Raw genomic sequence first — 12,878 nt, forward strand, 5'->3', positions numbered from 1 at the left:
CCTAACTCCCTCCGACATGGTCCCCTACCCAGCTGAAGACTGATAGCTATTCAGCTCCATAAAGAACCATCTTCTGAGGTGGCTGCTTGGTGAGGGCAGGGCCGCCGCTGGAGAGTCCACTAGGCTGCGAAGGATTACCGCTCAAGTTCACAAACCTGATCTATAGTCAGGTTTTCGACGACTGAATGCTCAGCATCTTGGCTCAAATGCCCAGTGTTTCTACCTTTACAAGGTTCAGGTGTCCAGCTGACAGGTCCAGGGCTTAAAAAGGAGCAGAGACTGACACGGGAGATCACGGGAAAGCCCACTGCCCCAGCAGCACCCTTCCTGCACCACCAGACACAGGGCAGGGCTGCCTGGAAGGAACAAAGGCCCAGACCCGTGGACACAGCGAATCTGACATGCTTCCCTCAGATCAGTGTCGACTCCTGAATTCAGGTTCACAGCCGCAGCCCGGGGAGGGCCGCAGGGCAGTGGCACCCTGGGATCACACCCGGTCAAGAACTGGGCTTATCTTCTGGGGCCGCATTTTCAGAGGGAGGGACGTTGCAAAGCCAAAGGGCAGTGACAGAAAGCGTCCTGGCCAATGAACTGAAATCCAAGTCAGAGGGAAGAAGGAAGGGTCAGGAAAGAAGGATTATTTCCGGCTTAGAGTATCTCAGGTTCTGTCCTCCAGAAGAGGGCTTAGCCTTAGTGTGTCAGAAGTTGGCTGATTTCACAGCAACACAAAGACCTTCCCAACAAGTTGTACCTTCTCACCAACAGCGGCCTTGAAAACTACTTAAAGACGCGTGGGTAGGTGGATTCATTTCCTGGGCCTGTGTAACAAAACGGCACACACTTGGGGGTTTAAGACAACAGAAGTTTATTCCCTCACGGTTCTGGAGGGCAGAAGCCCACCATCGTTATCACTGGGTTCAAGTCCAGGTGTCGGCAGGGCCAGGTTCCCTGCGGAGGCTCTAGGGGAGACCCCTTCTTTGCCTCACCCTTCTTCTGAGGGCTGCACAAATCCCCTGGCTCGTGGCCACATCGCTCCCATCTTCAAGGCCAACGTCTTCAATCCTCTCTCTGTTCCCTTTGCACGTGGCCTTCTCTTCTGTGTGTGCGCGTGCATCCTCTCTCCCGACTCTCTCTTGCGATCGCATTTAAGTCCCACCTGGATCATCCAGGACAGTCTCTTCTTGAGATCCTTAACTTCGTCAGACCTGCAAAGACCCTTTTTCCAAATAAGGTCACATTTCCAGGTTCCAGGGATTAGGAGCTGCTATCTTTGGAGGTCATTACCCAGTCTATTGCCGGTGGTGGGACAGTTTAGGAGTGCAGCATGGGAACTTGGTCATGAGTGATTGGACGGCTTTGCCATTGACTCTCGACTTGACCTTTCTAGGCCTCAGTTTCGTCCTCTGTAAAATGGGATCATAGTACAGTAGAACCTATTACTTGGTATTGTTAGAAGGGCAGCTCTAAGTGTGTCACTGATGGCCTGGCTGGCAGCATGATGCCTGTAGTGGGAGGGGGTGCCCATAGCGCCGTGGGTGTCCCCACAGCCCCGTGTCCCCACTGCTGCTACGACACTGGCCACACTGGCTTGGACATCCCATGTGTGTGTCTGGCATCGCTGTGGACCTTAATCCATCCTTGTTTCCATCACTGTGCTGGATACCTAGTAGGTGCTCAATAAATGTCAAACCGTATGAAATAGCCACCGTGGTTGGTCAAACACGGTTGAATCCGGACAATTGTAAACGTCTCAAGGTAATAAATTGGAGAAAGAGCTACACAAATGTTCGGCTGTAGCATTCTCTGCAGGGAGGACTTATTTCTACGGATGAGAGGGCCACACGCCCACAGCGCCTTAGCTGCAGGGACCATGGGCAGACGGCAGCTTCTGCAGATGCTTCTGAGGGTTTCATAGCCGTCGAAACCACCCTGTTGGTGGCTCCTTATCCCAGTGTTCTAGGGACCCTCTGGCGTCTTAATTTAAACCGTGGATATGTCTCCAGCCAGCCCGATACCCTCTCAGACTTCCTAAACGCCAGTCCCGGAGTTCTTTCCAACACCTAGGGGACCCTTTCTATTTTAATTCCCCTCAGCCTGGAGGCACTCGTGCTTGGCCCATAATACGGATTCGTTTGCTGTTCCACATCGAGTGATGCCTGAGTGGCAACCAGGACGTGGGGTTGCAACCTTGTTGCGAGCTGCATGCGGCAACCAGGCCTCAGGCCTCGTTCTCAGCCTCACTGTCCTATTTGCCAGGTGTCGTGTGGCCACCTGCGGGATTGAAAGAATGTTGGGTGTTGTATGGTTTGCGTGAATCAGAACATTCCGTGCTTTTAGCAGATTTTTAGAAAAGTTGTAGCTTTTCCTTACTTTCTCAGTGACACGTTCCTGGGGACACAGACCGAAAAGTTACGTGGTTATTAGACCCCCAGAAGGTGATTGTCTTGATTTCATGGTCCCAGTGGCCGGGAGGTGGGGGTGAGACCCACGGTCTCAGGGCCTGAGCTGCTGTCCAGTCCTCAGCTGAAACAAAGGACAGCGTCATAAAGAGTGAAAACCACCTGTGAGACAAAGGCACAGAAAAATACTGGACAATTCAGTGAAAAGGACAAACGCGTCTCCTTCAAAGCACACGCTACCTCTGCATGCAAGGAGAGTTTTCAGGAAGCTGCGAGAATTTAGATGGAGGGAGGGTTGGGCTCACCTGTCTCTCCAGCATCCACCAGTTTATACCCGTGCTTTGCGGGGACCTGCAGGGACTCACGGTAGGGGAGCACGTCCACAGGGCACTGCCATTTCTAAAGGGCGGCTCAGGGAGGACCCAGCAGGGCTGAGCTGCAGGATGAGGGTGGGTCACCAGCCTTGATCCTGAGCCTCTTGGCAGCCAAGGCAAAAAGGGAAATGTGTTGAATTGTGCCAATTTTAATTTTTACTGAAAGGAAGCGTACACATTTGTCGGAAAGACAATTTTTTTGTAATATTAGAAAGCATATATCCTATGAATCCCTACAGGAAGGGCTTTGGAAACTTCACATATATTTTAATTCTTTTTTCTTTACTGTGGTTTTGCAAAAGATTTAAAAAAAATCTCCTCATCGCTTGTTTCTTATAGAAATCAAATTCTGCTGTAAAAATGGTGGTGTCTATAGACTGAGGGCCACCCTAGGCTTTGTATAATTCATATTGGCCAGGTGCCTGCTGTGAAGCCAGAATTTTTCTCCCCAAAAAAGACATTTAATTCCATCTGAGCATTAAAATACACATTGGTTGTTATATTTGAGTATTACTCCCTAAGGCATGAATGTCGATATGAAAACGCAGGACACCGCAGCCTGACTCCGGAGTCCTGCTTCCCCATGGGCCATTGTTTGGGTGATGAATTAGCTGAGCAGAAGACCTCGGGCAAACGATCAAGTACCTGTTACTCAGAAGAACAGGCCCTTTGAATCTGTGTTGAGACAGCATTTATAAACGTAGCCCAGAAACATCACACCCTGCATTAATCTGCTCAGGCTGCCGTAACACACACCACAGACTGCGGGGCTTAAACAACAGGAAGTTACTCTCTCACAGTCCAGAGGCTGGACGTCCAAGAGCAAGGTGTTGGCAGGCTCGTGCCTTCAGAGGCCTCTTGGCGTGCAGACGGCCGTCTCCTCCCCGTGTCCTCACGTGGTCCTCCCTCTACCTGGCTGTGTCCTCATCTCCTGTTCTATAAGGACACGAGTCAGGGTGCATTAGGGCCACCCTGATGACCTCACTTTAACTTAACAAGTTCTCTAATGACTTTGTCTCCACATACGGCCACATTTTGAGGCACTGGGGGGTTAGGACCCCACACACGAGTTTTAGGGGAACACAGTTCAGCCCATCACACACCATAATGACCACAGCTACAAAAACAGCCGGGTTGTTTTCATGGCTTGGCTATTGTAAATAATGCTGTAATGAACATGGGGTGCCGGTATCCCTTTGAGTTAGTGATTTTGTTTCCTTCATATAAATAACTAGGAAAGGAATTGCTGGATCATATGGTAGTTTCATTTTTCATCTCTTGAGGAACCTCCATACCGTCCTCTATAGTGGCTGCACCAATTTACATTCCCACCAGCCGCGCACGAGGGTTCCCTTTTCTCCACACCCTGTCCAGCATTTCTTCCCTCTTGTCTTTCTGATAGCAGCCATGCTAGCAGGTGTGAGGTGCTACCTCACTGCGGTTTTGATTTGCATTTCCCAGATGGTCAGTGATGCTGAGCACGTTTTCACGTGCCTGTTGGCCATCTGTGTGTCTTCTCTGGAAAAATGTCTATTCAGATCCATTGCCCATTTTAAAATGGGATTATGATTATTGTTTTTATTTTTGCTAATGAGTTGTATGATTTTCATATATTTTGGATATTAACCCCTCCTCAGATATATGATTTGCAGATTTTCCTCCCGGTGTGTAGGCTGCCTTTTCATTTTGTGGATGGTTTCAAGTGGGACCGAAGCTTTTCACTTTGATGTCGACCCACTTGTTGACTTTTGTTTCTGTTGCTTCTCTCTGACGTTTTCTGCGTCTTCCTCCTTCTGCCCTTTTGCAGACTGCCCTCCCATCAGAGACCTCGTGGTCCTCAACGTCACCAGCAGCAGCTTTCAAGTGTCTTGGAGTTTAAACTCCACCCAGAACTGCACTTTTCAGGTGCAGGTTTACCAGGCTGAGGAGCTGCTCAGGAACGCCAGCACCCGGGGGACGAGGCTGGAGGTGGCTGGGCTGGAGGCCGGAGTGCTGTATGCGGTGAGGACCAGCTACCAGGGGTGCTGGGCCAACGTCACCACCACGGTCACTGTCAAGACCGGTAAGGCCACATGTCTGAAATCCACATGACCTGTGAGTCTGTCTCTCTAGACTAGTCTGCTGGCCCTGGTGATTCTAATCACGTGCTTCCTACGAGCAGGACAGGGGCCGTCACTGACCTGGCCCCAACTCTCCTGGGGGGCAGTGAGTGCGCTCTGTGTCCCGGAGCAGTGCCACGGTGCTCGTGGCCCAGCACAGGCTCCCCTCGCTCCCCTGCGTCTCATCCTGACTGGGGGCTCTTCTGACACCTGGGGTGATGAGGGCTCTCTGAAGACCCCATTTTGCTGTGGTTTGAAGGACGCATAATGCAGTCAGAGAGAGTGAAGCCCAAAGTATAGTAGAGCAGAAGAGGGTAGCGGTTCGCACGCATCGAAGGAACTTTTGCCACACTTAATTCCACACAGCTGAGTCTGTATAACTTCCCCAAACCCAAGAGCTGAGCATCTGTAAGATCGTCACGAAGTATGCCTCATTTCCCATGCCGTGCACTTGCAAAGCTAACATGATGCCCACTGCATCGGAGCCCTGAAGAAATTTTTGCCCCAAATAAACACAGCGTAGGCATGAATTGGGGATTCCAGTGTCCAGGAGGCAGCTGGCGTGACCCACGTGACTCTGCCAGGTGGCCGACACTGGCCCTGCCCCGTGATGCCACCTCCCCTCTGCCTGGTCGTGGTGCTACCCTGGTGGTGTAGACCTCTGTCAGGTTCGGCCCGGGGAGTTCCCTCCTAGGCTGGCCTCTGGCAGTGGGACGTGGGAGTGTGCGTACGGACAGGGTGGCTCTGAGACATTCTGGTCTTGGGACCGGAGCTGGGTAGGAGACCCAGCCTGGGGGTTCAGAGCAGGCAGAGGGCAGAAATCACTGTATGAAAGATGCTATGGCTGGGGGGAGGGTTGGGGGGAGGGATAGATTGGGAGTCTGGGACGGACATAAACACACTACTTATTTAAGATAGATAACCAACAAGGACCTGCCGTATAGCACAGGGAACTCTGCTCAGTACTCTGCAATGACCTAAATGGGAACAGAATCTGAAAAAGAATAGATATATGTAGAACTGATTCACGTTGCTGCACACCTGCAACTAACACAACATGGTTAGTCAACTAGACTCCAATATAAAATAAAAATTAAAAAAAAAAGGACCCTCTGGGGGTTCTGTCTCACGGGTAGGGATAACGCCAGTGACAGTGATGGTGGCAGTGAGTGAGTGAGGGCTGGGGGGGTCTGGCCTACACCCTCTATGCACTGATGGGGGCCGACCCCTGCTAAATGGCAAACACGCAGAACAGGCCCCCAGAGGGCCCCCAGAACCCCGGCCATGCAAAAACTCGAGCCCTTAATTTTGCACAAGCCTTAATTTCCAAACTTGTGCCACCTTACCCTCTTGTTTTATTTTCAAGTTGCTCCACGGAGAAAATGGGGGGAACACTCTTTTCCCTTTGAGGAAACTGGGACCGTGAGGGGCTCCATCCCCACAGATCACTTCCACCCTCTGTTCCCCCACAACTCATCTCAGAAGTGAAAATTGGTGGGACCAACATCCCAGCGCGAATTCATCTCAGTTGGGACGGGCGGTAGGAACATGCAGCTCTGCCCCAACCCCATGGACTCTGTGCCCTCAGGAAAAAATACCTACATTCCAACGCAGAGGAGATAATTTGGAAGATTCCATAAGACTCCTGATTACAAGCTGATTCCTTCCCCAGCTGGATTCTCGTTCCTTCTCTGTATTGTAGAAATGCCTTATGTTTGCAGAGCCCTATTTTTTTTTTAAGAAGCTCGATTCACTTTAAAGGTCTTAGCTAATTCACTTGACATTATTAAATGCTTGCTGTGTTGGAGGCCATAGAGATTATCGTAGCAGTGGAGACCCGGGGCCTCACGGTAAGTCTGGATTCCCGAAGCACTGGTGGATACCCACCTCCCGAGAGGCTCTGTGATGTGGGCAGGACCGGAGCCTGGGAATCTCGGACCCTAAGGGATACTCGTTCCTCTTGCTAAGGTGGGAGAAGGTTCAGAGGGGCCCCCATCTAGAAATGTACGCTAAACAACGTTGGTGTCATTTCTGGGGCTGTGTGCGTGCAGCGGTGATAAACTCTGCCCCACCGGCGCGAAGCTCGCTGGCTGGTGGAGAACCAGGGTGGGACAAACTGTGAGTGCCTTCAGATCATTAGAATCTAGATCATGGCTGCAGGGTCTGCTGTGGATGTGGGTTTCATTCTTGGTATCGAAAGAGACATGCTCCCATGTCCCATCTTGAATCTTTTCCAGGTTTGCTTATGTCCAAAGAAAAGGACACGTCCCTTACAGGCTGACCAACCCTATCGTTTTGTCCGGGACAGAGTAGGTTCTTGAGAGGTGGGACTTCTGGTGGGAAAATGGGAAAGTCCCAGAGAAATCAGGATGAACTTGTCACCTGAGTGTCAGGGGCCTGGCTGGGGCGTGTGCCAAGGAAAGCAGCGGCCGCACTGGGTGAGGAATCGTTGGAGGGGCCTTCGGACCCTACATGGCTGGTTGAACCCCAGTTCCCGCCGGTGTGAGCCATGTGACGTCTGTAACTTGTCCCCCTGCTTTGGCTCTAAAAGTGTGTGTCTATGTCTGAGTTCCCTTCACTCCAGCGTAGAGGCATATATTCCTCACGCTGGTTTCCCCCAATGTGGCTACCAAACCTCAGACTCATGCCTCAATCTGTTTTCCAAAAAATTCTCCTCCAAAGAGTAGGGGAGATTGGAAAACATTGACAGAAAAGCGTGTGACTCGCGCTCCCCGGATTTCAGCTAATTTGTGTCATCGTCTGTCTCAGATGCCCGGGTGTTCGAAGTCACTGTCAGGATCCTAAACCGCAACGTGACAGAGGGGCTGCTGGACCGTGGGAGCCCCGAGTTCCAGAACTTCTCCCAGCAGCTGCTGCACGAGGTAAAGCCCGGCAGAGGAGCTTTCCAAGAGCCGGAGCCAGAAACCCGCCCTGTGCCCCCTTTCATGCGTGACTTAAAATAGGTTTGGGGACAAACCAACTTTGATTCAAACGGGCTGGACCACTTGATGGCTCGGCTGGGTTTTTTGTCGAACCTTCTGTTTGGGGGACCTGGGGCCTCTGCTCTCCTTCTCTGGGGCAGCTTCATTGAGTAAGCATTTACCAGCGATCAAAGCATCCGTTCCTCCCTGGGGCTGAAGGCGGGCACCAGCATGAGGCTTGGGGGAACCAGGCCAGTAGCAGCTATCATCTATCCTGGGATGCTGAGCTGGAGAAAAAAGCGACTTGCCAACCTGTCAGTAACTGGGAGAGGGCTAGGATTTGGCCCTTCTTGCAAGCTAGTAAGTTAGCCTGTTGCATGGATGCTGGCAGAGGACACGAGATGCCTGGGTCAGAGACAAAGGACTCCCTCCCTCACAGCACAGCGGGCGGCACGAGCATCACGTTGGTGCCCTGCTGGCCCCCAAGTCCCACGGGGGTGATGCAGAGGGAGCCCGGTGGGTGACGCACATGCAGTACATCTGCATCACAGCTGAGGACCTCATGCAAACCTGCCTAAACCTTGCTCCGGGGATACGTTATCTTTACCACATCAGATGGTGAACAGATCTGCTCTGCTCTGAACGGGGCCATCCTCTCTCTCCCAAGGCTGTTCATCATAGAAACGTCTTAGAAAGATATTCTGAAACAAGAAGGCAGTCCAGGCTTCTACTTGCAGAATGTGTGGACATGGGAGGGATGGAAGGAGAGTCGCCTCTCAATGTTCACTTGCAGAGAGGAGTTGGTTTTTGAACTTTCCTGGAGAATTCTCCCTTGTTTCTAGCAGTAATTCGCCTGTGGGTGCAGGAGTGGTGTAGGAGGAATGTGGGCGAGGCTTGGGTCTCCTTGCTCGGGCACAGGTGCCCCTGATCACCTGGCTGTGCCTGTTTCCTGGGGATACAGCCCAGTGGGAGGGGGGCAGCTCCGAAGAGCCACGGGATTGCTGCTTTCGTCCATCAGTCCATCCAGCCATCTCTCTCACACACACATTATCTTCGCACCGGTTTCCAGGGCACCCAGAGTGGGCTGTGCATCTAGGGCTGCAGGATGGAGATCCGACTGTCATGGTCTCTGAGTCCTTACCAAGACGGAGCGGGCCCGGCCCACTGTCCCAGGGCTGCAGTGAGCTGGAGGGGGTAACTCTGCTGTTCCCCGAGGAGGGTGGCTGGGCGCCCCCTCTTGGTCAGGAAGAGGACACGTGGATTCTGGGAACCATCCACGTGTCACACCCGGGGCCCCGCTGACTGGTTTTGAAGGCTTTGATGGAAAAGTCTGCTGCCTCTGAGCATCTGTTGCCTCTTCTGGGCCAGGTTGCAACCTCCTTTCCGCCGGCGCTTTCTGACTTGTACCGAAGAGGGAAGCTGAGGATGCAGGTCGTGTCTCTCCGGGCCGGAAGCGTGGTGGTGAGGCTCAGACTGACGGTGCAGGACCCCGAGTTCCCGGTGGGCGTGTCCACGCTGTCCCCCATGCTCCCGCCTCTGTGGGCGAGCACCGTGTTCCAGGTGGACCAGTCGGAGACGCTTGTGCAAGGTGGGTCCTCCTCTCCGTGCCCAGGGTGTGCCGCCCCGATGCCCTCCAAAGTCCAGGCTGCGTTAGTCCTGATCAACATTCACTTTGTTCCAAAAGATGAAGCAAATGAAATTTGAGTCCGTATTCCGTGTTCTTCCATGGGGACTGGGGCCTGGGGCTGCCGCCCCGAAACAGTGAGCCCACCTGTGTCCCACACCTCCAATTCCTGACGGGATAAGCACCCCTTGGAGCTCAGGGACACTTATTCCCTTCGATGGTGTTTCTCAGCTGCCACCAGAACCCAGGGTGGAACCGGGCTGGAGGGTCCACGAAGGGCACAGGGACGGAGCTTACCGTGTCTGCGTCGGGGCCCAGCCAGGCCTGGCTGCTGTGCGCCTTGTTAACGTGGAGATCTATTTCATTAGCCCAAAGGCTTGTAATTTTACTTGGTGATACAGGAAGTCACAGATTAGGGAAGAGGGGGGGAGAGATGGAGAAACAGAGATGGAGAGAGGCGGGGAGAGGGGGTTGGGGGAAGGGGGGCAGTGAGAGAGAGAGAGAGATGGAGACAGAGGGAGAGACAGAGTCAGAGATAAGAGTCAGAGATAAGACAGAGACAGAGACATCAAGAGACAGAGAGAGGGAGAGATGTAGGGGATGCAGAGGGGGCAGTGAGAGACAGAGAGAGACAGACATAGAGAGACAGCGAGCTGTCACGTCAGGAAGCTTTTGCTGTCAAAGCAGGGATGAAGTTCCGTTGTGCGGTGAGGGCACTGCAGTCTCTACATCAAAGAGCCTGTTTGGGGCTCAATCTATGGAACGCACCACCCCCGAGTGGAGCAGGTCCCAGAGTGAGCGCTGTCAACTCCTTTGAGCCTCGTCGCCTGCCAGCTTGCTGTCCCAAGCTCCCCCAGCCCACGAATGCAGAGAAGGGGCCGTGGGAGTGTCACACCTGAAGTCACGCCTGGGAAACACCTTCCTGCTGAGCCTGGGGTCCCTTCCTCTGTCATTCACCCCCTCGGGGATGGAGATGATGGCGGCCCTCTGCACCTGGTGGGCCTGCCTGCCTGGGTTCAGGGGATAAGTGCTGGGCAGACGCCGGGCAGCCTGTGGGTGGACCCTCAGCCTGCACTCCCACCTGAGACAGATCCGTCTTCTGGAGATCCAGCCCTAACCTCGAGATGCTTCCCAGCCTCATCCCCTGGCATCAGGGCTCAGGTTATTCCAGAGCTTTGTCAAGTGATGCTGTGGGTTGAATGGTGGCCCCAAAGAGAAGTACACACCTAACTTCAGACGTGACCATATTTGGAAGAAGGGTCTTTGCAGATGAAATGAAGGATCAGAAATCTTTCTGGATCAGGGTGGGCCCAAAGTCCAATGGCAGTGCCCTTAGAAGAGACAGGAAAGGAGATGACCCAGGGACCGTGGAGGACACCACGTGAAGATGCAGGCAGAGGTGACGCAGCCACAGGCCGAGGAGCTCAAAGGGCCACCAGAAGCCGGAAGAGGCAAGAAGGACCCTCCCCGAAAGCCCGAGGGCGCCCAGCCCTGCCAACACCGTGATTTTAGACTTTGGCGTCTAGAACTGTGAGAGAATGAATTCTGTTTTAAGCCAGCTCGAAAGCTTGGGACAGTCTGTGATGGCAGCCTCAGCAAACTCATACAAAGGAAGAAGAGGTGCCCTGCATTGCTAATATCCCAGGGTTCATCCTTCTGAAGCCCCCCCCACCCCACAAAGTTCTGGAAGTATCCTTGGAAGTTGGGAGCCCCGAGCAGGCTCTCACCTTGCAGCATCCCTGAAAAACGGTAGGCTGTTTGCTTCACATTCCGGAGCTGAGGGCCAAGGTGGGAGGGTCTCCCAGGGCCACGAGGAGGCCTCAGCTGTTTACTGGTGGACGAGATGGCTCTGCCCTGCACAGAGTCCCCTGATCCAGAGCCCGAGGGGCAGCCCCCGGGCCGCAACCCTCACCCGGGGAGGCCCGAACCGAAGTCCCCCGCCTTCCCCACCGGCCCAGAGCCCCCAGCCCCGCAGGCACGGCCGGGGAACTGGAGAAGCACACTCATTGTGATTCCACAAAAATTCAACAAACCGCATCACGGAAAGCTCCTTCCTCAGCGACCCCACAGAAATGGTGTTGGCACTGCTGAGTTTTCCCGGGTTATCTGCGAGCTCTCGCTGCTGTGAATCCACGGGTCCCAGCAGCGTGGCGGTCATGTTGTCACGACCTCATCTTCTCCCCGAGGCCCATACCAACCCCGCCCGGGTCACTGGGTGGCCACGCGTCCTGGTCTCCCTCCAGGGGGGCCGTGCCCGTGCGGGGAGGCTCAGTGCTGAGTAGCAACCCGGGCCTCTGGCCCTGCTTACACTGCCTGGCGGGAGGGGGCCTCACGGGACAGGCTGGAATCCCAGCTCTGACACTGCCTCGCCGTGGGTCCCTGTACAAGGCACGTCGCCTCCTGGGCCTCGGTGTGCTCAGCTGAGAGACAGGAAGGTTGACCCATCCCCCCGGAGGGTAAATAAGGGACCCTGCAGGTGTGGGGTCAGCGGGGTGCCCGGCGCACATCTGACAGCGCCGCCGACATTTCGGTTTAAGTCTTCCCTAGGATGCCCTTTCTTTCGTATGTCGGGTGAGTTCTCAGGCCCGGAAGGTCCTGCAGGGTCCCCGAGCCCTCACCAGTCCTTCCATCCCGCCCCACTTCCATCCCGTCCCACCCTCGCCCCTCCCCTTCCTTAAAATCTGCTCAGGAAGGGCTGTCCTGCTCATTTGCTCCACGTGCAGACGACCCCCTGGGCCTCCACGTGCATCTATGTGGCCCCTTCGTGCTTAGTGCCCTGTGCAGACGCCAGCCAGACGAGGCCTGATGGCGGTGCCGTTCTGTGTGAGGGGTTCCCCTGGGGTCACCTCAGTACTGGGGGGCAGCGCCCTCTCTGTGATCTCAGGACTGGCCTAGCCACGCTCCCCGAAGCTTCCAGTCGGCCGTGCACCCCTGACAGCATCATAGGCGCAGTGGACCTTCCTGTGGCCTCTGTGGGCGGTGGGTGACGGAGGACGAGCAGGGGAGCCTGGCCCCGGGCCTGTCACGGTCTACCTGGCCTGCGGGGGTGGGCCTGCTTCCTCCAGACTCGGTGGCACTGCCTTTGGTCCAGCCTCTGTTCCTGCCGCCGTTAGAACCCAGTTCTCTGTGACTACCTTCCTCCTTGAGTGAGAATCTGGCCCCCAGGAAGGGCTGAGGACTCTGGCCAGGCTTCACTTCTGAAGGCCACCTGGGCCCCAAAGACAGTTTGGGGCCTCCCGAGGAGCCTGCCTTTTCAGGGATGGGGCAGCTCGTCCTCGGGCCTCCCCACCTCATTCCTGGGGGTTTACATGTGCCAGGAGTCCTGGCTCTGTCGCAGCTGCCGCCTCCTCCGGGAGGTGGGCTACGTCCTCATCCCCGCTTCAGGGCCGGCAGGAGCAGAGGACAGGTCCTGCACCAGCAGCTTTTGCCCACATCCTCGTCTGGCGGCCCAGGAGGCGCAA

General features: G+C 54.6%; 1 protein-coding gene across 1 annotated transcript in view; it reads left to right on the forward strand.

Annotated features, from left to right (window-relative positions):
* Positions 1–12,878, forward strand: part of UMODL1 (uromodulin like 1) — a gene marked incomplete at both ends in the record, with an annotated part of 61,021 nt that overhangs the window by 17,791 nt on the left and 30,352 nt on the right. The window contains 3 exons of the mRNA XM_082655360.1: positions 4,581–4,835; positions 7,642–7,754; positions 9,162–9,381. Coding sequence (XP_082511486.1) covers positions 4,581–4,835; positions 7,642–7,754; positions 9,162–9,381 — 588 coding nt within the window. The remainder of the gene's footprint in view (positions 1–4,580; positions 4,836–7,641; positions 7,755–9,161; positions 9,382–12,878) is intronic.

Source organism: Grampus griseus, assembly GCF_964374135.1.
Source record: "Grampus griseus genome assembly, chromosome: 5".
Lineage (NCBI taxonomy): Eukaryota > Metazoa > Chordata > Mammalia > Artiodactyla > Delphinidae > Grampus > Grampus griseus.